Below are 19,781 nucleotides of genomic sequence, written 5' to 3'. Positions count from 1 at the left end.
CACATTTAATAACATCGCTTCCCCACGGGGGGAAGGTCCTCAGACAAAAGTGCCGAGTTCTAGCACTAAGCAGAGTGCTTTCATCAGGGGTGGCTGTACGTTCGTCTTTAACAAGCACCAAGTCATACCAGCTACATAAAAACCCAAGAATAGAGCTGTCACTCCACTGGTCTTCACTCCAACACGCAGAAGGGAACTGGCTCCCCGAGACTGCTGAAAGCAACATAAGCCCCAGGAAAGCAAGCGCGGCCGGGGACCCTCCACAGCACCCCCTCCCCTGCAGCGAGGGCCGGATGCTCCCTGCGGAGGCTGGTCGTCCTCCTGACACTCGCGGCTTCTGCAGCTGAGGCATCCACCAGTCAGCACAGTGCTCCCCCGCAGACGGGTGGGAGAACGCACGCGGGTCCACTCTAAAACTCAACCCAGGAACGCACGCCGGCAGCCTTCGTCTTGGAGTCCCTTGTTACACAAGCGCCTTTCTAAACCATCCGCAGGGCCACTGTCAGCCCCCCGCGGAGGGAGAACGCCGGGGCATACTGAGGGGCTTTTCTGCTTTGCAGAAACTTAAGTGCAACTTTTTTCCATGAGAGAGTGCCGGGCAACTCTAACTGCAGCCATGAGTTGGGGCACTAAATAACATTGCAGTGGACAGTGAGACAAGCTGCCAGCAGAGAAGCACGAACAGGACAGTATTGCTCTTTTGTGTAAAATTCTACAAGTGTGTGTGTGCTTAAGATTCAAGAAATAACATTGTCCACTTTCTTCCTCCAGGAAAACACTGTTCAGAAGCTCACGCCTCTGGACTATCTGCTAAAGGCCTCAGTCGCACACGGAGGACTTGGGGGCTGCATTCTCTTGGCCTTATTTTCTTCAGGCTTACAGTGAGCTCCAAAGCATGAAAGCACGGAACACACTTCAGTGAGGGCTTGGCTCGGAGCCCCTTGAAATCGGAGGGAGCTGACGTGGCTGGTGCCGTGGGCTCACTGTGGAACTCGTCCCGTACAGGAAGGAGGGAAATCGCCTCTCCAGGCTCTCCCTCCTCCTCCCCCACGCAGCTCTGCAGCTCCCGCCCGTTGGGGTGAGGAGCATGGCTTCTCAGACGCCTGAATCCTACGCCCCACCACTTACTGGTTGCAATGCCTGGGAAGCGATCCTGGGATCGGCCCGGTGTGGTGCTCCACGCCACACGCCTGTCATGAGCAGAGCACGCACACAAAATGCAAATACTCCCATCTTCCTGGGCACCTCTCGCAAGGTCCCAGACTCCCCGAGCCAGCGCCAAGAGGCTTGCTGTCAAGTAAGGTCCGTCGCAAACAATTTACTGCACACTCATGGCCGCTTGTGCTGAGGCTGGCATTTGGCCAAGAACAAAGTGACAGCAAGGAAAATTTAAGCACTGTAGTGACCTTAGCAGAAGAGCCCAGATTTAGCAGAAGGAATTGCAAATGCACGCAGACAGCAGCTCATTTGAAGAAGGCACCTCACATTATTATCAGGGTAGCTCTACCTTTTATCCTTTTCTACACGTTCTACGACTCCAGAGGACTCCGTAAAAGAGCATAAAGATTTCAGGCTGGAGGTCAATTTGGAATAAGCCCAAAGCTACAACACATCATACAGGAAATTATGTAAACTCATAGAACAGTTTTCTTGGTGAAGAAGAAAATATTTCCCCACTACACAATTCTTTTTACCTAGAAGATAACAATAAGAAGAACCTGTGCTGCAGAAATGGGCAGCAGCTCTGCAGCAGAGAAGAGAGAAGCTGTCAGAAGCGCTTTAGCCTTGTAGTACGCGCAGCAGAGCTAGAAACGCTATGAGCAGAGCGCTCTAGAGCTCCCGACAAAGTCACATTATACACTTGTTTGCTGTGGAGCGCGTGAGCTAGGTTAAGTTTCACCTCAATCTCCTGGCAGCAATCTAAAGAGTACTTTTCCCTAAAGAGTACCACGGCATGGGCAGGGTACCCCTGCATGGTTTTCTACTGTTTTAGAGAAGCTAGAGCAAATTAAACTGTTCCATAGTATGGTGACTGGACTTTCAGAGGCAACTCTGCGGAGGGAGCTCAGCAGGCAGCCCTGCTCCCAGAACCATAAGCCTGCCCTGCCCTCGTGACACACCAGCATTTGATCACAGCTTGTTAAAACAGTGCTGAAAACTTGCGAAAAGGAACTCGGCTCGTTCCTAGTGCCTCTGTAGGCTCTGCAAGGCCTTGGGTGGGTTGTTTCATCGCACTGGGGCTTGGTTCCCAACTGTGGAACAGAGATAAGCAGCTCAAGCATGCTCTGCATATGTATATTTGGGAGGGCTTTGATCTGAGCACCATTTTTTTTTCCTGCTGGGATAACTGTAAGTTACAGGCATGCGGCCCTTAGATACCCCACAATCAAGCTAATACTTGGCTACAGCTTCTCATCGTCACTGTTGTGAGCAAAACACACCTGTGTTAGCAGCGCTGACAGAGCCCTGTGCAGCTGAGCTGGAAGCTGCACATTCAGACCCCGAGGTACACGACGCTCCAGCTCTCAGCTGCACCAACGCTTCCCTGTGAGCTAGGAAAAGAGGGAAACTTCAGAGACAAGCATGAGGGAGAACAAGGCCTGTAAGAGACCAGCTGTCTACTGCCAGGAGACTTCAGGGGAAGCTGAAGGACTCCCAGGAACTTAGGGTTCAGCAAGACTGTCCTGCCAGTTTTCCCCACAAGGCCATGTTTTGTTTTCCAGAATTTCAGGATAACACACAAAAGTAGTATTTTAGCGCCTACGAGAGGGAAGAAACGTGTGGCCCTCTAAAATGCACCTGCTGTGCTGAGTCAAAGATCTCCAACATGCTGACTGTTGGTCAACTCCCTCCTGCTTCTACTGCCTTTCAAGACCATGGAGAGATTTTAGGTTTCCTTGGCTCGATGTGATTTGGATAATTTCTTTCTGAATTACCCTTTAAGCTGCAGTACAGAAGCCGGCATTTCTTCTGCGGTTTTAACTAAGCGTTCAGAAATGGGGTGCTGCAGATCCCCAGCTTTTGAAGTCTCTGCAATTTTAACTTCTTTTTGTGTGATCAGAGTTGCCTCTGTAAAGAATTACCATTTACAACTCCATTTTGCCCAGAGGTTCACCAGGAGGTTCTCTACTTCATTTACTTGAATAAATGATTGCTAAGAACAGTTGATAAGCATAGAAGAGGAAAGGCTGGATGCCACAAAACATCAGCAGTGAAATGCATCAGATGTCTCAGGTCACTTGCAACATACCTAAATGGAGCAGTGACTCAGGCGGTAAGCATTCCTTCTGAGCAATGGAGAGGCTGCGCTCCAGAGCAGGATGTGGAATCCGGGAGTTCAGGCAGTGCTTCACTCACCTGCCTGTCAAATGAGTCACTTGCATTTCAACAATATTAAAATAACAGCCTGCATCTCCAAGGCAGCCAGCAGCAGACAGAACACTACAAGCATAGCGCAATTGTTTCTCTGGCAGTCTCAGATGTTACAAAAGATGCACGTCTCCACTCACACTGCCGTTCAGTTCGATTAGCAAACGATCCCTACAGAAACCTCCAAGGAATGGGACCATACAGACCACAGCAAGAAGCTTGAGCTGCCTTAGCTACCCCTTGGAAGTGTGTTTCGCAGAACACTGCTGTCATTTCCAGTGCTCCCTTAGCAGCTGGCAGGCAGAACCAGCAGGCAGTCCCAGGAGAGGGACTCACTGCTTATACTACAGCAATAACGTTCCAGTGCCTGGAAAGCACAGGGTTGGGAGTTAGGACTCACGTTTGCCAAACAGCTTTCCAAACATACCCACTCTGGCTGTCATCATGATTACTGCTCAGGAAAGCCTTGCTTTTAACAGGTGTGGCTGCTGCATCTACAGGCAGCTTTGCTTTCACAAGCCCTAGCTTTCTCAAAGAGCAAACGCTTCCTTTTCTGGGTGGATTCAGGGAGCTCAGTCCAGCCAGCTGACTGGTCTTGGAGAGACCTCGCAGGACACTACATTCAGAAGAGACTGATCCCAATCAAGAATACGTGAAACATTTTGTGTTGAAAGTAACGAAAAGGAGGCTAGAAAAAGCTAGAAAAAGCTGAATAACAAGCTGGTTTGTTGCTCCAGGAAAGCGCCTAGTGACCATTCCACTCTAGTGTTGCTGCCTTGACCCCATGGGGAGCCAGTCTGTAATGTTGCTAGCGCAGTTTGGCAGACAGCTACAGTGTTCGCAGGCTCCACGAGTACCTGCTGGCTGCTCACGGTACTGACGCTTCCGAACTGTGCCAGCCAGGACGTGCCCCTCTGCCGTTGATCTGCAACGGGAAAGTGCCTGATCTCTAACTAACAGACCATTTTTCTGTTCAGCCACAGTATTCTTTCCAAACAATGCTGCTCAGACTGAGCACTTTCTACCACTAAGCAGATATTTCATTATCTTCCATCCCATTTGCCATTGTGTGATAAGAACGGGCAGTGGGCCTAGCAGGACACCGACAGTCACCAGAAGTGCTGTGCAGTCAAGCAGAATTCAGGCATGCAGACTTGAGTGCAGAGATTGCAGGGGATATAGTCACCCATTCTGGACAGTCCAGAACTCAAAACCCCAGACAATTACTATTTTTTCCAACTAGTAACTTGAAAAACCACTGACAGTTAAGTTAACATTAAGATGGTGCTCTCAGGAGAGCAGAACTGTGTCCAGCTGCAGTTGGCTGGATACAAAAGCAGTGCTATCTGGAGGTATTAGGAGACAGAAAATAGATTAATAGGCTTAGAGGCACTTCATTGTCTAGATTTCTTTGAGAACCATTTTTTTAAAAGTACCTTAATACATCATATTTATAATCCATCTTGGAATGAACTGGTCTTTGTCAATAAGGCATTACTGACATATAGAAAGAATCTTTGGGGCTCTCACATTCCCCCTCCTTGCTGGTTTCATCACATCCATCCTCATGCATTACTTCAGCTGCAGGCAGCTCACACGCTCTGCACCTCAACTTGAATCGACCTAGCGGTGTCTCCTGTCACAAGAGACGGGCAAGCCACTGCAAAGAGTAGATACAAGGTGCACACGCAGTGGGGCCGCACTGCCTGAGTGTAGTGTGGAGACCCAACAGATATAGACAGATATAAAAATAAATACTTTTTAAAAATCTAACACCTACAAACTGGTTCTGGTTTCTTCCTTGTCCTCTAATGTGAGGTAAAGAAAGTAGAACCCCATACCTGAGGTCCTGTCTCCTGATGGGAAACTTGAGCACACAGAATGGGACGCAGCGGTAAGACCTCTGGAATCACTATCAATTACATTGGCACTGGCAAATCTCTCACAATTTTTCAGGACTCTTCTCCCCTCCTAAAGAAGTCTTCTACCAGCTTGTCAAACTTCTGTGAGGAATTCTGCTTTAGGACATTTAAGGGAGAGAGTAAATACTGCTCTGCAAATCCAGTTGGAAAGTGCTTATCAGAAATAGGTGCTTGGCTAACAGAGCCAGCTGCTCTTGCTAGTCCCGGCTGTTCTCCACTCAGTTCCTCCTCCCCTTTGTCCTCGTGTGTGTGAGAACAAGTGCAACGTTCTTTTGAGCAGAAAACTGACTTGCAGTAGTTCTGCTGAGGAACCTGAACACCCGTGAACTCTTCAGATTTCTCAGCATGTTTCTCTGGGGACTCATAAACAACTCCTCGGGGGACAGAATACCGAGCAGCTCTTTTCAAGAGACACAGGGGTTCCTGCCGCTTCCTGTTGCTTTGCTGCTTTGCAGGCTCTTGCACAGGCTTTGGGATTTTAAGGTCAGGAAGTGCCTGGGGGGCAGAACTCAAGTATTTCTGAAAGTAAGCCTGGCACATGCCGCCCTTCACGATTGGGATGACTGAGCAAGGCTTCAGCCACTTGACAAACTCGCACAGCTCTGAAAAGGACGAGTGATCCGAGTACGGAATGGGGTGGATGTTGGGGTGGGTGACCTTCACGGGCCTGCCGGTAGGGAGAATGGCAATGGTGGGGTGCAGCATGTTCCAGCTAACAAGGGTATCCCAGCGGATCTCAGTGACATCCACAGCACGGATCCAGCCAGCCCCCTCCTCGGTGGTGAACACATCAGGCAGCTCCAGCAGCCGCATCTGTTCCAGGCGCCAGGGGCTCACCACAACCCAGGTGCTGAACTCCACGGCCAGGTCCACCAGCAGCATCTCCTTCCCCAGGCTGTACACACCTGCGAGGAGAGCCATGAGTAACGCACCAGGGATGGGGCAGGGGGGCGCGAGCCCCTGCCGAGGGGAGGGTGCCAAGGGGACGGGAGGGGAGGGCGAGTACGCTGTGGCGTGAGGCAGCACTCACCGATGACGACTTGGTGCTGCGGGTGCGTGCGGATGACATGGGCGGCCTGGCGCGTGGCATGCTGCCGCGAGGGCAGGGGCCGGTGCGGGTGGCAGTGGGTGTTGTCCAGGTAGAGGCGGTCGATGTGGCGGCCCCTAAGCACCGGCTCGCCCTGCATGGCACTCGTGTAGCGGAAGTCCCCTGCAAGGACAGGGCCGTGAGGGTGAGGTGGGGGCCGCGGTGGGGGCGGCGGGGGCCTGCCCCGTACCTGTGTAGAGGATGGTGCCGAAGGCGCCCTCGAAGAGGAACATGACGGAGCCGGGGCAGTGGTTGGAGTCGAGCAGCGTCACCGTCACCTCCTCGCCCAGCACGTGGCTCTGCCCCACCTCCAGCGGCCGGATCCAGCGCGTCGGCACCTGCGGGGGCCGGGCAGTGAGGGCGGGGCCGGGCGGGGCAGGGCGGGGCCGGGCGGGACAGGGCGGGGCCGGGCAGGACAGGGCGGGGCGGGGCGGGATGGGGCGGGGCCGTGCCGGATGGGGCGGGGCAGAGCCGGGCGGGGCGGGGCTGGGCCAAGCCGGGCGGGGCCGGGCCAAGCCGGGCGGGGCCGGGCCGGTCAGAGCCGGGCGGGGCGGGGCCGGGCCGGGCGCACGTACCTGGAGGCGGCGGCGCAGGAGGCGAGCGGTGAGCGGCGAGCAGTACAGCGGGCGGCTCCAAGTGCTGGAGAGCCCCACCGTGTGGTCCGAGTGCAAGTGCGACAGGAAGAAGAGGCGGGCGCCGCCCGCCCGCCGCACGCTCCAGAAGTCCACGGCGATGGGCGTACCGGGCAGCACCGTCCCGCTCATGGCGGCCGCCCACCGCTTCCCGCCGAATTCGGCGGGCGGTGCCGCGCAGGCGCAGACTGGTGCGTCAGGGGTGGGGCCGAGGCGGTGCGTCAGGGGCGAGGCGTGCGTGCACGCGCAGGGCGTGGCGGCGGCGGGGCCGGCGGCTGCGGGCGGTGCGGGGCGCAGTGAGGTGCTGGTGCCCGTGCCCGTGCCCGAGCCAGGCCGTGGCCATGCCGTACCTGGGTGGCGAGGAGGCGCTGCGGGAGCTCCGCCGGGCCCTGGCCAACCCACACGTGCAGGCGGATCCGCTGCGATACCGCGCCGCCGTCCTGCGCGTCATCCGGTATGGCGGGCGGGGGCGCGGGGCGGCGGGCACCGGGCCGGGCCGGGCCGCGCTGAGCGCTGTCTCCGCCGCAGGCACATGGCGCAGGGCGCGGACGTGTCGGGGCTCTTCCCGGAGATGGTGAAGGCCAGCGCGGCGGCCGACGTGCTGCAGAAGAAGCTGGTGTCGCTGTACGTGCGCGCGCAGGCCCCGCGGCAGCCGCAGCTGGCGCTGCTGGCGGTCAACACGCTGCGCAAGGACTGCGCGCACCCCAGCCCCGCCGTGCGGGGGCTCGCCCTCCGCAGCATGTGCGGCCTCAGGTGGGGCGGCGCGGGGGGCGCAGAGCCGCGGCAGGAGGGGGCCCGGGGGGGCGCAGAGCCGCGGCAGGAGGGGGCCCGGGGGGGCGCAGAGCCGCGGCAGGAGGGGGCCCGGGGCGGCAGGAGGGGGCTCGGGGGCGCGCAGAGCCGCGGCAGGAGGGGGCCCGGGGGGGCGCAGAGCCGCGGCAGGAGGGGGCCCGGGGCGGCAGGAGGGGGCTCGGGGGCGCGCAGAGCCGCGGCAGGAGGGGGCCCGGGGGGGCGCAGAGCCGCGGCAGGAGGGGGCCCGGGGCGGCAGGAGGGGGCTCGGGGGCGCGCAGAGCCGCGGCAGGAGGGGCCCGGGGCGGCAGGAGGGGGCTCGGGGGCGCGCAGAGCCGCGGCAGGAGGGGCCCGGGGGAGCGGCCCGCTGACGCCCGCCCGCCCGCAGGATGCCCGGCCTGCAGGAGTACCTGCGGCAGCCCCTGCTCAACGGCCTGCGGGACAAGGCCTCCTACGTGCGGAGAGCGGCCGTGCTCGGCTGCGCCAAGATGCTGAAGCTGCAGGGGGACTCCGAAGTGGGTAAGCCGGTCGCGCTGGGCTGGCCGGGCCGGCCTGGGGCAGGGCGGGGTGCAGCGCCCCGGGGAGCGGGGGCACACGGCCGCCGCAGCAGGCTGCAGTTTGTCCCGGGGTCTCTGGGCTGTCGTGGCTGCAGGAGAGAAGGAGGGAGATGAGTGGGCTATCACTGTGTATCGGATCATTAGTGCAACACCGGGCACTGCGAGGTTCCACATGGGTGCCCCTTTTGTACCCCCTTTTAGAGGGCCTCCCCCAACACCTGCCTGTTTCCACAGCCTCTGACCAGCCAAGTGCCCTTCTCACATCCACACGCGTTCAGGGAAAAGCTGTGCCAAGGGCAGGCACTACTGCAGAGCTGGAGGTTTTGTGGACTGCTTCTCCCAGTTCAAGCCATATCTTTCTTTGTGTTAAATGCTTATAGACAGTGATTAAATTGCAGCGTGTCAACAGAATTTGTTATAGAGACCTCTGCTTCTTTGCAGATGGGGCGCTGGTGAACGAGCTGTACAGTTTGCTCCGTGATCAGGATCCTATTGTAGTCGTGAATTGTCTGCGGGCCTTGGAGGAGATCTTGAAGAAGGAGGGAGGAGTTGTCATCAACAAACCCATTGCCCATCATCTCCTCAACAGGTTTGTTTTCTTTGATGGTTTCTTTAAGATGGTGCCGGAAGCTTAATTCTTCTTATATTTTGCATGCTAGCAAAGCAGGTGTTTCTGGGCTCCTGTCAGAGCTTGAAGGGAAGAGTCAGGCACCCAAAGATGGAGGTGCTTATCCTAAGAGAAACCAAATTACTTTTATGCTAAGATCTTAAGAGAAATCTGAGATGCCCTGCTTTTCCAGGGAGTCTTTGCTTCAGCTGGTGGTTTGTTTTGGAGTTGTAAGTTAATGTGATTAGTTTGGGGGGTTTTTTTGTGACCATATACATGATACATTTGTGGGACAGGTATGTTCTAGTATGTCTCTCCTAGTCTGCTGAAAGATACAGAACTTATCCATTGCTTGAAGAAGTAACTTTTCTGCAGATAATTCTACGTGATCTGGCAAAAGAGGGGTATTGCCCTGCTCAGGGTTCTTGTCAATGTTGCTGTCTGGCTTAGAGCACCAGCAAAAGCGTGCATGACTGAGACTGGGTTAAGCCTATGTGCTGGTCAATTCTCTTGAGATAAAATCGTGGTATCTACTTCTGAAGCGTAGCATTTGGTTTGGAACGGAGACAGTGAGAAACCTGGAGGCTAAGGCCTCTGCACTGCACAGCGCAGATCTTTGTGCACTTCTTGACTCCTGCACGCTGTGTTTATTCTCTTGGCAGGATGGCTGATCTGGATCAGTGGGGGCAGAGTGAGGTGCTGACCTTCCTTCTGCGTTACAGACCGCGCAGCGAGGAGGAACTCTTCGACATACTCAATTTACTGGATGGCTATCTCAAAAGCAGCAGCCCCAGCGTTGTGATGGCGGCCACCAAGCTTTTCTTAGTGCTGGCCAGGGAGTACCCACATGTGCAGGTGGATGTTTTGGTGAGAGTGAAGGGGCCGCTGCTCTCTGCCTGCACTTCTGAAAGCAGGGAGCTCTGCTTCACTGCGCTGTGCCACGTGCGTCAGATCCTTCGTAGTCTTCCTGGCCATTTTAGCAGCCACTACAAAAAGTTTTTCTGTTCGTATTCGGAGCCCCACTACATCAAATGCCAGAAGATGGAGATATTGTGTGAGCTGGTGAATGATGAAAACGTGCAGCAAGTGCTGGAGGAGCTGAAGGGCTATTGCACGGATGTATCAGCAGAGCTGGCCCAAGGCGCAATCTTCGCCATAGGTAAGAGCAGTATCTTGCCTTGGGAGCAGCTGCAGCCGTAGACCTTTACGGTGGGCCTTTCTCTGCTGAAGGCTATCTGGGCAAATGCCAAATAGCTGTCTGTGCTGAAGCACTATAGCCCTCTGTACACCAGCATCCGCAGGAATGTTTTGCGTGAGCATGTTTCTGAACCGCGATTGTGCCAGTTCTGTTAGAAGTCCTGGTATAGAGCTGTTTCAGGTTGTGTATAATGTCTTTGAATCTTGTTCAAATGTCTGTGCTCTGATGAGATGCTCTAAAGAAGCTGTGTCATTTCATCTTATTAATGAGCCTTATAGCGTTGAATGAAACCGTGCAGTGGGTGCAGGAGCCGCTCTAATACCTGCTTGTTCTTTGAGTTATGATGGAGGCAGAGTTAAGGTGATTTGGGGCACTTTGAAGTAGGTGAGTTTCTGTAGTACGCATAAGGAGACAGCCAGGGATGATAAAATGCCTTTCTTCATGTGTTACGTTTAAGAAAAGTTCAGATTTCTTCTGAGGTGTGGCTTCAGAGAAAGGAACGCTCCCTTTGTGTGGGGAATAAGCTCATTAGACTACACTTTCAGAAATCACAGTCAAAAAGGAAAAGGGAAAGACTGTTCCTTTAAAGGGAGTTTGTGATGAGTAGTTGGGCTCATGGTTCCTATTCCACTCTGATAAAAGGTTAACTTTTGTGTCCTTTGTGTCTGCAGGCAATATTGCTAGGACATACACAGAACAGTGTGTGGGGATTCTGACGGAGCTCCTGGGGCTTCAGCAGGAGCATATCACTTCAGGTAATCACTGCAGCTTGTTTGCCTGGCTTATGCCTTCAGGAGGTGGCCTTGCTCGGGCTTGTGATCCCAAACTCGAGGCTCTTGGCTTTGAATTGGCATTCTCAGCTGGAAGGCTTCTTCGTGGAGTGAGGGTATGTAGTGTGACCCGACATCGTAGCTTTTCCTTCCGTAGGAGCTCTGTGGTGAAGGGGGAGAGGGTCATAGCTGCATTCATGGGCCAATATGGAGGCTCCTTTCTGGCTGCTGCCTGCTGACTGAAGGACTCGGCAGAGATGTTTTAGTGATTATTTGAGGGCCAGGATGATTAATAGATCATTTAAATCTTTGCGATTTCTGTTCTTCATACAATAATCTGATTAAGTTGTACCCAGGCTTCTCTTTTTCTGCTGCTGCTCTCAGATCTAACTTTGTATCGTTGCTGTTTCTGTCCTCTCTTTTAAATGGTCTTGCTTTCAGTTTTGAAAATCACATGCTTGCACTCAGCTCTTGAGTTAGGTCTTAGAAGCTGCTGGTGTTTCTGTAAGTGGGCAGCAGAGCCTTTAAAATTTTGACCTAAAGTTCATGAGACTGGCTTTGAGTTGGTGTTAGTTTTAATTTGTCATTCTAACCTTCTGTTTCTGAAGCATCGTGAGTCAGTGTCTTTTTAAAGGCTGGGGAATGTCCAGAAGCCAGAGGAACAATCTGAAGTTTCAGTGCTTTATTTCAGACTTGGTGCAACTTTGCTCTGACAAATGCGGTGTCATGAGACTTTTAAGAAGGATGTCTCAAACCATAGTCACAAGCGAGGCACTGACCTCCCTAGCTAAGATTTGCAAAGTCTCTCGAGTGGGGTTTTTTGGATTTTATTTTTTTTCCCCCTACCAGTTTTGTAACTCTTGGGAAATGCTGAGTATTTTGTTTCATTGCAGCGGTAGTACAGGCTTTTCGGGACCTGGCTTGGCTGTGCCCCCAGTGCACGGATGCAGTGTGTCGGGCACTGCCTGGCTGCGAGGACGCCATCCAGGACAGTGAGGTAAGGTGGCTTTGTGCCTTGGGCTGGCAGCTGTTGAGAGGACAATGGCTGTTTGACTTTCCTTTGGCTCACAGTTGGTGGGCAGAGATCAGAAACCTTCAGAAGACTTGTTCCCTTTATCTGTTTATTTCATGTCAGCACTGTCCTTTTGGTGAACAGTGCCTGTCGTCTGCTATTTTTTCTGTGATTCCTTCAGGGCAAGCAAGCGCTGATCTGGCTCCTGGGTGCACATGGTGAGAAAGTACCAAATGCCCCCTACGTTTTAGAGGACTTCGTGGAGAACGTGAAATCGGAGATGTTCCCAGCAGTGAAGATGGAGCTTCTGACAGCACTGGTGCGACTGTTCCTGTCTCGTCCTGCCGAGTGTCAGGACATGCTAGGGAGACTGCTCTATTACTGCATAGGTGGGTTCCCTGCGTTCTGTTTCACTGAAGCTGTAGTACAGGGTTTTTGGGATCGGGTCTGGCTGTGTCCCCGGTGTATGGATGCTGTGTGCCGGCATCCTGTCTGTGAGGAGACCACCCAGGAGGGCAAGGGCAGGTGGCTTTGTGCCTTAGGCTGCTGCTTGGCCCTGGGCTGTCTGGTTGGCGAGTGTAACAGGCTTACACTGTTTTTAGTAATTAAGGGTTAGTATTTTGGGGTAATCTGGATGATAGAAATCTCCATAAATTATGTCCCTCTAATTCCCAGAGGAGGAGATGGATATGGCAGTACGAGACCGTGGATTGTTCTACTATCGCCTTTTGCAGTCCGGTGTGGAGGAAGTGAAACGGGTCCTGTGTAGCCCCAAGTCTGACCCCTTTCTGGGGCTTCTGGAAGACCAAACTGAGCAACCCGTGAATACATGGGCTTCAGAGTTTAATACTCTTGCAGCAGTTTATGGCAGAGAACACTGGGCACTTGTCACTGCTCACCAGCCAGCAGAACCTTCTTACACTTGTTCTCCTTGCATTGACTCTGGGAACAGAGACGCAGGTAACCTCTCTGGCTTCATCTGGGATCCTTTTTCCCCTTGTCAGTAGATGTTCTCACGTGGGTTTCTTTGGAAGAAGATGACGGTGCTTTGAGAATGCTGTGCTAGCGTGCTGACTATCGTGTGCGATGCGTGGCTGATCACCACTGAAGGCACTGTGATTCCAGCACTCTTCATCTGATGGCTTCCTAAGATGTTCTTGGTGAAACTGGGAGCTGCGCTTTATATTCTGCATCTTACATGTTTGTTGTTCATTTCAGAGTCACTGATTTCTGAAGAGAATAAAGAAGTCCTCAAGGTTCATCCTGATACAGGAAGTCTGACTTTAATTCCTGATGTTTACCTGACTGCAGAGCAGTTTGAGAAGACCTGGCTGAGCTTGGACGTGAGCTGCCAGCTCTCTCTGCCCTGGCGTGGGACTGTTCATCCGGATACTGTACAGACAGCTCTTCACGTTGTCCACATCCAGACTATCGCCATGAGCAAAGCTGGTGTCCAGCCGTGGAAAGCTTATCTCAGTGCTCAGGATGATGCAGGTTGCCTCTTCCTAACAGAGCTCTTGCTTGAGGCAGCGGATTCAGAGATGCAGGTTTCGGTGAAGCAGAGCGAGGCAAAGCCGGAGACACTGCAAACCTTTATTTCGGCGTTAAGGACGGTCATGGCGACAGTTGCCGGACTGGGGTCCTGATTGTTCCCTCCTCCCAGTAGGATGCTTGCTCAGGGCACAGGAAAAGTTCCTTTCTCTGGCTTCATTTGCTATATTTGATGTTGGTTTTGTACTTTTAAGTGGCAGGAGAGTTAGCAGCCCTTCCCTGGAGCAGAGCTGGGCCTAGCGAGCGCATGTGCTGTGGGGCTAGCTGCAGCTGGTGAATGGGGCAGGGTGAACTGTCTGTCCTCCCCTGGGCTGGGGAGAGGACAAGGTAGCGCATCGTGAGCGTGCCGCTTCTGGCGTGAGTCACAGAAGTGGTGGCATCTGTGGCGATTGTCACAAGAGATGAGCACGACTGATGGAACCAGAAATGAGCACAATTCAGGGATGTGTTTTGGGGGAGGGGTTTCGTGCGAATTGTAAATAATTCAAAAAACGGTTCAGAGACTCCAGGACTCTGCTGCTTGTCTCGCATTAAGAGGAACAGTGCATTAAGAGAGAAGTGTTTAGTTCTTGGCTCCCTTTACGTGTGATTCAGTTTGCTGTCTGATAGATGGATTTCGATAGCGGCTTCGCTTACAGGCGAACGGGGCTCTGCAGTGTCAGAGATGGGTGGACAGGGTACGTGGTGCTCGCTAGAAACAGTGTGCTGCTTTTTCAAGAGAAGGAAGTGTATTTTCTCATTGAAATATGTTACTGTAATAATGAATCACCCTGTCCGAAATAGCCCCCTGAGGGCTGCCGTGAGAAAAGGCAGCAGTGTGCAGGCTGTGTGACGTGTTTGTGTGAGTTCATACGGCGTGAGTTCGGTAGCCTGCATCGCTTTGGCCACGTCGGTGAGCTGCCAGTCTGTAGTACAAACACCAGCAATGGGAGAATTGCTGGTTAGGTCATTAACCTGTATGGAATGTTAGTTTTTGCTGATGCTGATTTTTACTATTTGTTATTTTGTAACTAGAATGAGCATTTAAAGGTTTCTTTTCTGTGCAGTACTGTCCTGTCCTCGCAGCACGGTACATGAGATGGTGCAGTGCAGTGACAAAACTTTTACAGTTTTTGAAGTCATAATCTGGCCAGCCCCAGGACTTGTTCTTTGAAAAGCATGTCCACAGTAGAGCAGACAGAGTGCTGCTCTCCTGAAAGTTACGGAGAGCCGGACTTTGTACGGTGTCACGAACAGTGTCCTTGTCACAGCCACGTTTTACAGAGAGGCAGAACCCTCGAGCAGGCTCCTTGGCGAAGGCTGCGGTACGTAGGTCACTGTAGCAGGGCTTCATCCCACTCTGCAAGGAGTTAACTCTATTCCCTAAGATTTCTTGTAACTTTAAATTTATTGTAATGACTGTATTGTTTCTTTAAATTGCAATACACCTTCCATGCACTTCACTGAAGCACTGCTGTTGCTGTTAAACAATAGGTTTTAGGTTTTATTTCTAATTGTCCTAATAAAAACGTGAATCGGTCCTGGCTGTTTTCTGGAGTACTTGTTCATTCGGCTCTGAAGTCTGCGGGATGGAGTCGTCCAGTCTCTACTGTGGATCCAGAGAGAGCTGCATTCCAGCTCCTGCCTCTATCAGGGCTTTTCTCTCTCAGCTTCCTTGAAGCAGGGCTTTCAGGAGCAATTGTGCCACGATTTGCCTCATACGCCAAGTTACTGTCACGAGTGAGCTACCTGCAGGCGAGTTCAAAGGCAGGTAAGAAGCCAGCTGTAGCAGGGCTCCCATTAACAGCTCTAGAGTCTTTATGCGTATGTTCTATTCCTGTCCTTACAGAGAGCTACATTGGAGTGTTGGCATTATGCAGTTTTCATTAAAAAAAAAAACAGTTGATGGCTTGTTGGCAAGCTATCATTTACTCCGCTGTGGGTAGACTCACTCTAGTCTTTGCCTGGATGGGACTTGGAGCTTCTAGCCTTTTATCCTGACACCTTTCTCGATGACTGAACAGGTCAACAGCCTTCAAGAACTTGTAAATGCTTCTTTCAACTGATCTTACCAGAAATGACTGATTTTGAAACTAAGCCACACCCATAGCTTGAGTGACGATAGTTAAGAGAGCAAATATTGGCGTATCGTGCTGCACCGGGGTGGAGTCTGGGGCCATGCTCTTCCCAGAAGGAAGAACCTCTGCAGCTCTGGGAAAAGGAAGCCAAAATCCAGAGGCAAAGCTCACCTGCAAAGAGGCGTCCCTGCCCACGGCCGTGCGGAGACACACTGCAATGGCAACCTTTGAGGAGCAGACGGCGTGCGTTGTGGAAGCCTTGTTCTCTGACCTCCTAGGTGAAGATGAGAGTGACTACCGCAGCCTGGAGACAGACTCTGGAGGTAGGGCGTTGCGGGAGGAAAAATGGTTGGTTTGCTGCCGATGACAGAGGAGCGTTTTGGCTGAACGCTGAAAGGAAGGAGGCTGTAGCTTGGGGTTGCTGAGTTTCCTGAAATGCAGGCTTGTGGTGACATCCAAGCTCTCTCTGTTTTGGGGGAAAAGTTAAGAGCAAGGCGAAGTTGTTTGAATCCCAGGCCAACCACAGCTGCAGCCTGCCTTTGCAGGGTCACGCAATGGGGGCCGTGAGGGACGGCCGCCCCGCTTCCCGCTCCTTGGGGCTGCGGGTGCTGGGAGCGGGCGGTGCCAGCGGGGAAGGTGCTGCCGGCTGCCGTGCCCCGCACAGGTCTGCGGGTCCCGAGTAACTTGCTCCAGACCAACAGAGTGGGACAAGATTTAACTGTCATCATCAAAAAGAAAGCTCATACTGCCTATCAGATAAAGCAGGTGCTTTAACGCATAAGACAGAGCGTGGTCTTTGCTTCACAAAGCTCCCAGTGTCACCTGGGCTACTTTGGTTTGCTGGGCAATGCTGCAGGAAACACAGAACTTAACCTGCATTCATATCACTTTTCCCATTATTTTTTTTTGGCTACAAACCAGTTCAAAAGTCCCAAGAGACACTAGGATCTTGCTGACAACAAATACTAAGCAAAGTCAGGTTCTCAAAAGCTTCATGGAAGTCTGCTGTTTTGCCTAAAGAAGTCTCCGTTGGCACATTGCTCGTTTCCTCCCCTGGATCAGCCGCTCGTGCCTGTACCTGTGCCGTGCTGGGCGCTGTGAAACTGCCCCCGGCCCCGGGAGACCCGGGTTCTGCCCAGGGCTGCAGGCGCCGGGTGCTGGCACCTGAGCGAGATGGAATTAGCGGCTGGATGAGGGAGGGGGTTGGATCAGGAAGCGATGCCTCCAGATAAAGTTGCCAACCGCTGTATGTCAAAAGATCCTGCTTTCGTTTCCTTGTGGCTTCGTCAAGAGTGGAAACGGTTTTGCTGAAACTTTCAGTGTTGGTTCCCGGCTGAACCTTGTAATATTCAGGAAAAAATAAATAATTGTCTATTGTTTTATTCCCCTCAGGGTGCTTTAAGGGAAAAATGTTTTAACTGAGCTGCTCCCCCCTATACCCTTTAAGTAGTTTAGCTGAGAAATTCTAATGGTTTTACGTACTTGAAATTTGTAAAGTATGCCTTTTGCTTTGGGTTGCTATTAGATTTTGAAATGTTGCGATTTGCACTTGCTCAGAAGAGACCTTGAGTGTAATACCTAAATTCCCCAAAGACCCCGCGATGCTCTGCAGCCTCGACATGCTGGGGAAGGCAGGCAGGGCTTTGCCATCCGCTCGATGCTGCTGTGTTGCTGCAGGCAGAACAGAGATGAGATGCTTTCCCACTCCTCTGACCTTCCTTGCTTGCTTCTGTCAGCCTGGGAGGAAGGAGCTGCCGGAAACCCGGAGGGGTACAAGAGAGGGCCTGGGGATGGACGCCCTTGGGGAAACAGGAGTGGGGATGAACTGCAAGTTGAGCACGAAGCAACTGAGATGGGAGGAAAGAGACCTGGACGGAGCCCTTTGGTCCCTGTGAACCAATGAACACCTGAATGGCTGCACGACAGTTCTTAAGGACTTTGGTTTTACATTTACTATCGTGCCTTGTCAGAGGCACTGGGCGCCTGGGGTAGCACTACCGCAGCGCCCGTCGAAGGCGGTGTTTTGGCCGCAGCCGGCAGCTGAAGAGGCTGGGCTGTCGGAGTGCGCTCTCCTTCTCTGCCCCTCACGCGTTGTGCTGAAGCCCCTCACCCTGCCCCCTCTGCCCTAGGGCCCGTGCCGTCTGCAGGACAGCCTCCAACGCGCTTTGACCCGGTCGTGGTCGCCAGTCGCCTGCGGCAGATGGGGGACCAGTGCAACATGGATTTTGAGCGGGTTTCCTCAGAGGCTCTCACTGAAGTGCTGATGGGAAAGGTAAAGCGCGCCGTGTCCAGCCCGGCCTGCTCCCTGTCTGCAGGGCAGCCCTGTGCTGGGGAACAGCAAACGCCTGGGGAGCAGCACGGCTTAGGCCGCAGGAGTCGGGAGGTCTGCGGGAAGGGGCACAACACCCCGCAGCCTCCCTCCATTTCTGTGTGGCGGGAGGTGTGCGAGCCGCCAAGGCGTGTGGGAGCTGCCGTTTCTCTTCTCTCCTCCGAAGGAGCTGCCTTTCACCCCGCCAGAAGCCCTGGAGCTGCCCGGGCCGATGCAGGAGACGCTCCGCAGCCTGGTGCTGGCGGGGGCAGCCGGCGTGCGCAGGGCAAAGGGAGGAAGGCTGCGGCGTGAGTGGCAGAGCCGGCGCTCTGCGGCACAGCTCTCGCGCCAGCGCGCTCCTGGTGCGGGCAGCTCGGCTGCAGGTTCGTCGCAGCTCCGGTTGGGCTCCCGCTGTCCTCCCCGCTGCCCAGCCGTGCCGCGGTTCGCACAAGCCGTGGTAGAGGGGAGCTCTGCCTCGAGCGTCCCACGCTGTGCGGGTGTCAGCAAGGAGCTGTGGGGTCGCCTGCTCTCATCGTGGGCAGGAGAGACAAATGCGGGAGTTGACCGAACGCGGGGTTGTGAGCCGGGGCTGACTTTCTACGCTACCGTTGAAAACGCAGCTCAGACTGCCCCCTCGGTGCTCGCAGGTGGAGAAGTTTGGGGCTGCCGTGGACTCTCTCAGCAGGAGCTGGAGTGAGCAGAACCCCGAGCTGGTCTATGAGAGAGCTTTTCTCTGTGTCTCTGTGAAATTGCTAATGCATGTTGCTAAGAAAGTCCCAGCTATGCTGCGTCCCAGCCAACTCATAGAAGTGATTAATGGAAATTCTCAAGTGAGGAACTACATCGAGGCCCGCGGCGGATGGGTAAGGATGTGAAGGTGGTGGTGATGTTTGCCTGGACATTTGTGGCTCCTCCTTTGTGTCTCTCACCTCTCCCACCTGCCTCACTTGGCTCGTCACTGGTACCCCGTGTGTCCCCGGGGCATGGGTGCCAGCGTGCTCCTGTGGCTGTACCAAAACACCTCGGTGAAGTCTTACTGGAGTCAGTGTCAAACCTCCCATCTGCTTCTCTGTCTCAGGGTTTAATGCCTTATCTCAGGAGCTCAGCTTGAATCAAAATAACGAAGGCTGGGCCTTACAAAAACCACTGTCCTGCTCAGGCAGCTTTACAGGCCCCGCTTGGTGCCTTTTACCAGGGGAAGGGATGAAATCGGTCTGGGACAGGGTCACCATGGGAGGCGGGCCGCTCATCCCTCCATCCTGCATCCCTCTCTTCCTGCTGGTTCCTTTAAACCTGCCTTGAGTTCTTTCTATAAAACACAAGCACATGCAGGTTTTTGGTTTTTTTTTTTTCAGGAGAACTTGGACAATTGACAGAAAGGGCTGTACTACTTTCCAGAAGGTGAAGCTGGGCTTTTCAGTAATTTAACTGGGGGAAATGCTGTTGTATTTCTTCAGGAGGCTGCAAGCAGCACTCTACACATAAGCACCATGTAAAAGAGACTGTATCACAACAAGCAAAAATCAATAAATGTTTTTTGTTATTAATTGTTCTTGCATTTCTCTTAAATTTGGCCATAACGCTGGGCTTCACTCTTGTTCAGGGTTTCTAGGTTAGTGCTCAGTGCTGCAGACTCCTCAGGTGAGAATTTGTTTTGAAACACATTTCCATTACTTATTCTAGAGATCTCTGTTCTTCTTGGGTGATGCAAAGGCTCATTTTTGCAAAATTACAATTTGACATTATTTTAAACTAAGAGCAATGGCTCTTTCAGAGTGACCTTTGCCTTTTACAGCTGTCTGCAGAAATCCGGTAGCTGTTCTGTACCCGATCCACGAGAAAACAGAGGAGGGGAATACATTTAATGACTCTAGTTACAACTGGAAAGAGAAACAGACTTGGATCAGCCAGTCTGAAGTCTTTGT

At 53.3% G+C, this 19,781-nt stretch overlaps 3 protein-coding genes across 4 annotated transcripts; 2 read left to right on the top strand and 1 right to left on the bottom strand.

Annotated features, from left to right (window-relative positions):
• Positions 1 to 4,068: 4,068 nt before the first annotated feature.
• On the bottom strand, positions 4,069 to 7,159 carry DCLRE1B (DNA cross-link repair 1B). Its single transcript, XM_086765844.1, has 4 exons — positions 6,954 to 7,159; positions 6,569 to 6,716; positions 6,322 to 6,501; positions 4,069 to 6,196 (listed from the first exon to the last, which is right to left on the bottom strand). Exons 1-4 carry the CDS (start codon positions 7,140 to 7,142, stop codon positions 5,322 to 5,324), a joined length of 1,392 nt encoding a protein of 463 aa, XP_086621970.1. The 5' UTR covers positions 7,143 to 7,159; the 3' UTR covers positions 4,069 to 5,321.
• Positions 7,160 to 7,323: 164 nt separating this feature from the next.
• Positions 7,324 to 15,011, top strand: AP4B1 (adaptor related protein complex 4 subunit beta 1). The gene is made up of 10 exons (XM_086765548.1): positions 7,324 to 7,464; positions 7,539 to 7,763; positions 8,185 to 8,315; positions 8,795 to 8,942; positions 9,623 to 10,119; positions 10,830 to 10,913; positions 11,822 to 11,925; positions 12,122 to 12,329; positions 12,616 to 12,900; positions 13,159 to 15,011. The coding sequence occupies exons 1-10, from the start codon at positions 7,352 to 7,354 to the stop codon at positions 13,584 to 13,586; spliced, it is 2,223 nt and encodes a 740-aa protein (XP_086621674.1). The 5' UTR covers positions 7,324 to 7,351; the 3' UTR covers positions 13,587 to 15,011.
• A 136-nt stretch (positions 15,012 to 15,147) lies between these two features.
• On the top strand, positions 15,148 to 19,403 carry BCL2L15 (BCL2 like 15). Of its 2 annotated transcripts, XM_086765550.1 has the most exons (4): positions 15,148 to 15,871; positions 17,678 to 17,820; positions 18,504 to 18,719; positions 19,212 to 19,403. In XM_086765550.1, exons 1-4 carry the CDS (start codon positions 15,649 to 15,651, stop codon positions 19,227 to 19,229), a joined length of 600 nt encoding a protein of 199 aa, XP_086621676.1. In that variant the 5' UTR covers positions 15,148 to 15,648; the 3' UTR covers positions 19,230 to 19,403. The 2 variants fall into 2 exon arrangements, with proteins under 2 accessions (XP_086621676.1, XP_086621675.1); XM_086765549.1 differs by lacking the exon at positions 19,212 to 19,403 and having other exon boundaries at positions 18,044 to 18,642.
• Positions 19,404 to 19,781: the final 378 nt, after the last annotated feature.

The sequence above is a fragment of the Chlamydotis macqueenii genome, chromosome 23, assembly GCF_036417535.1.
Source record: "Chlamydotis macqueenii isolate bChlMac1 chromosome 23, bChlMac1.mat, whole genome shotgun sequence".
NCBI classification, from domain to species: domain Eukaryota; kingdom Metazoa; phylum Chordata; class Aves; order Otidiformes; family Otididae; genus Chlamydotis; species Chlamydotis macqueenii.
The sequence above is the reverse complement of the archived record's forward strand: the minus strand, read 5'-3'. Positions and strand labels throughout refer to the sequence as shown.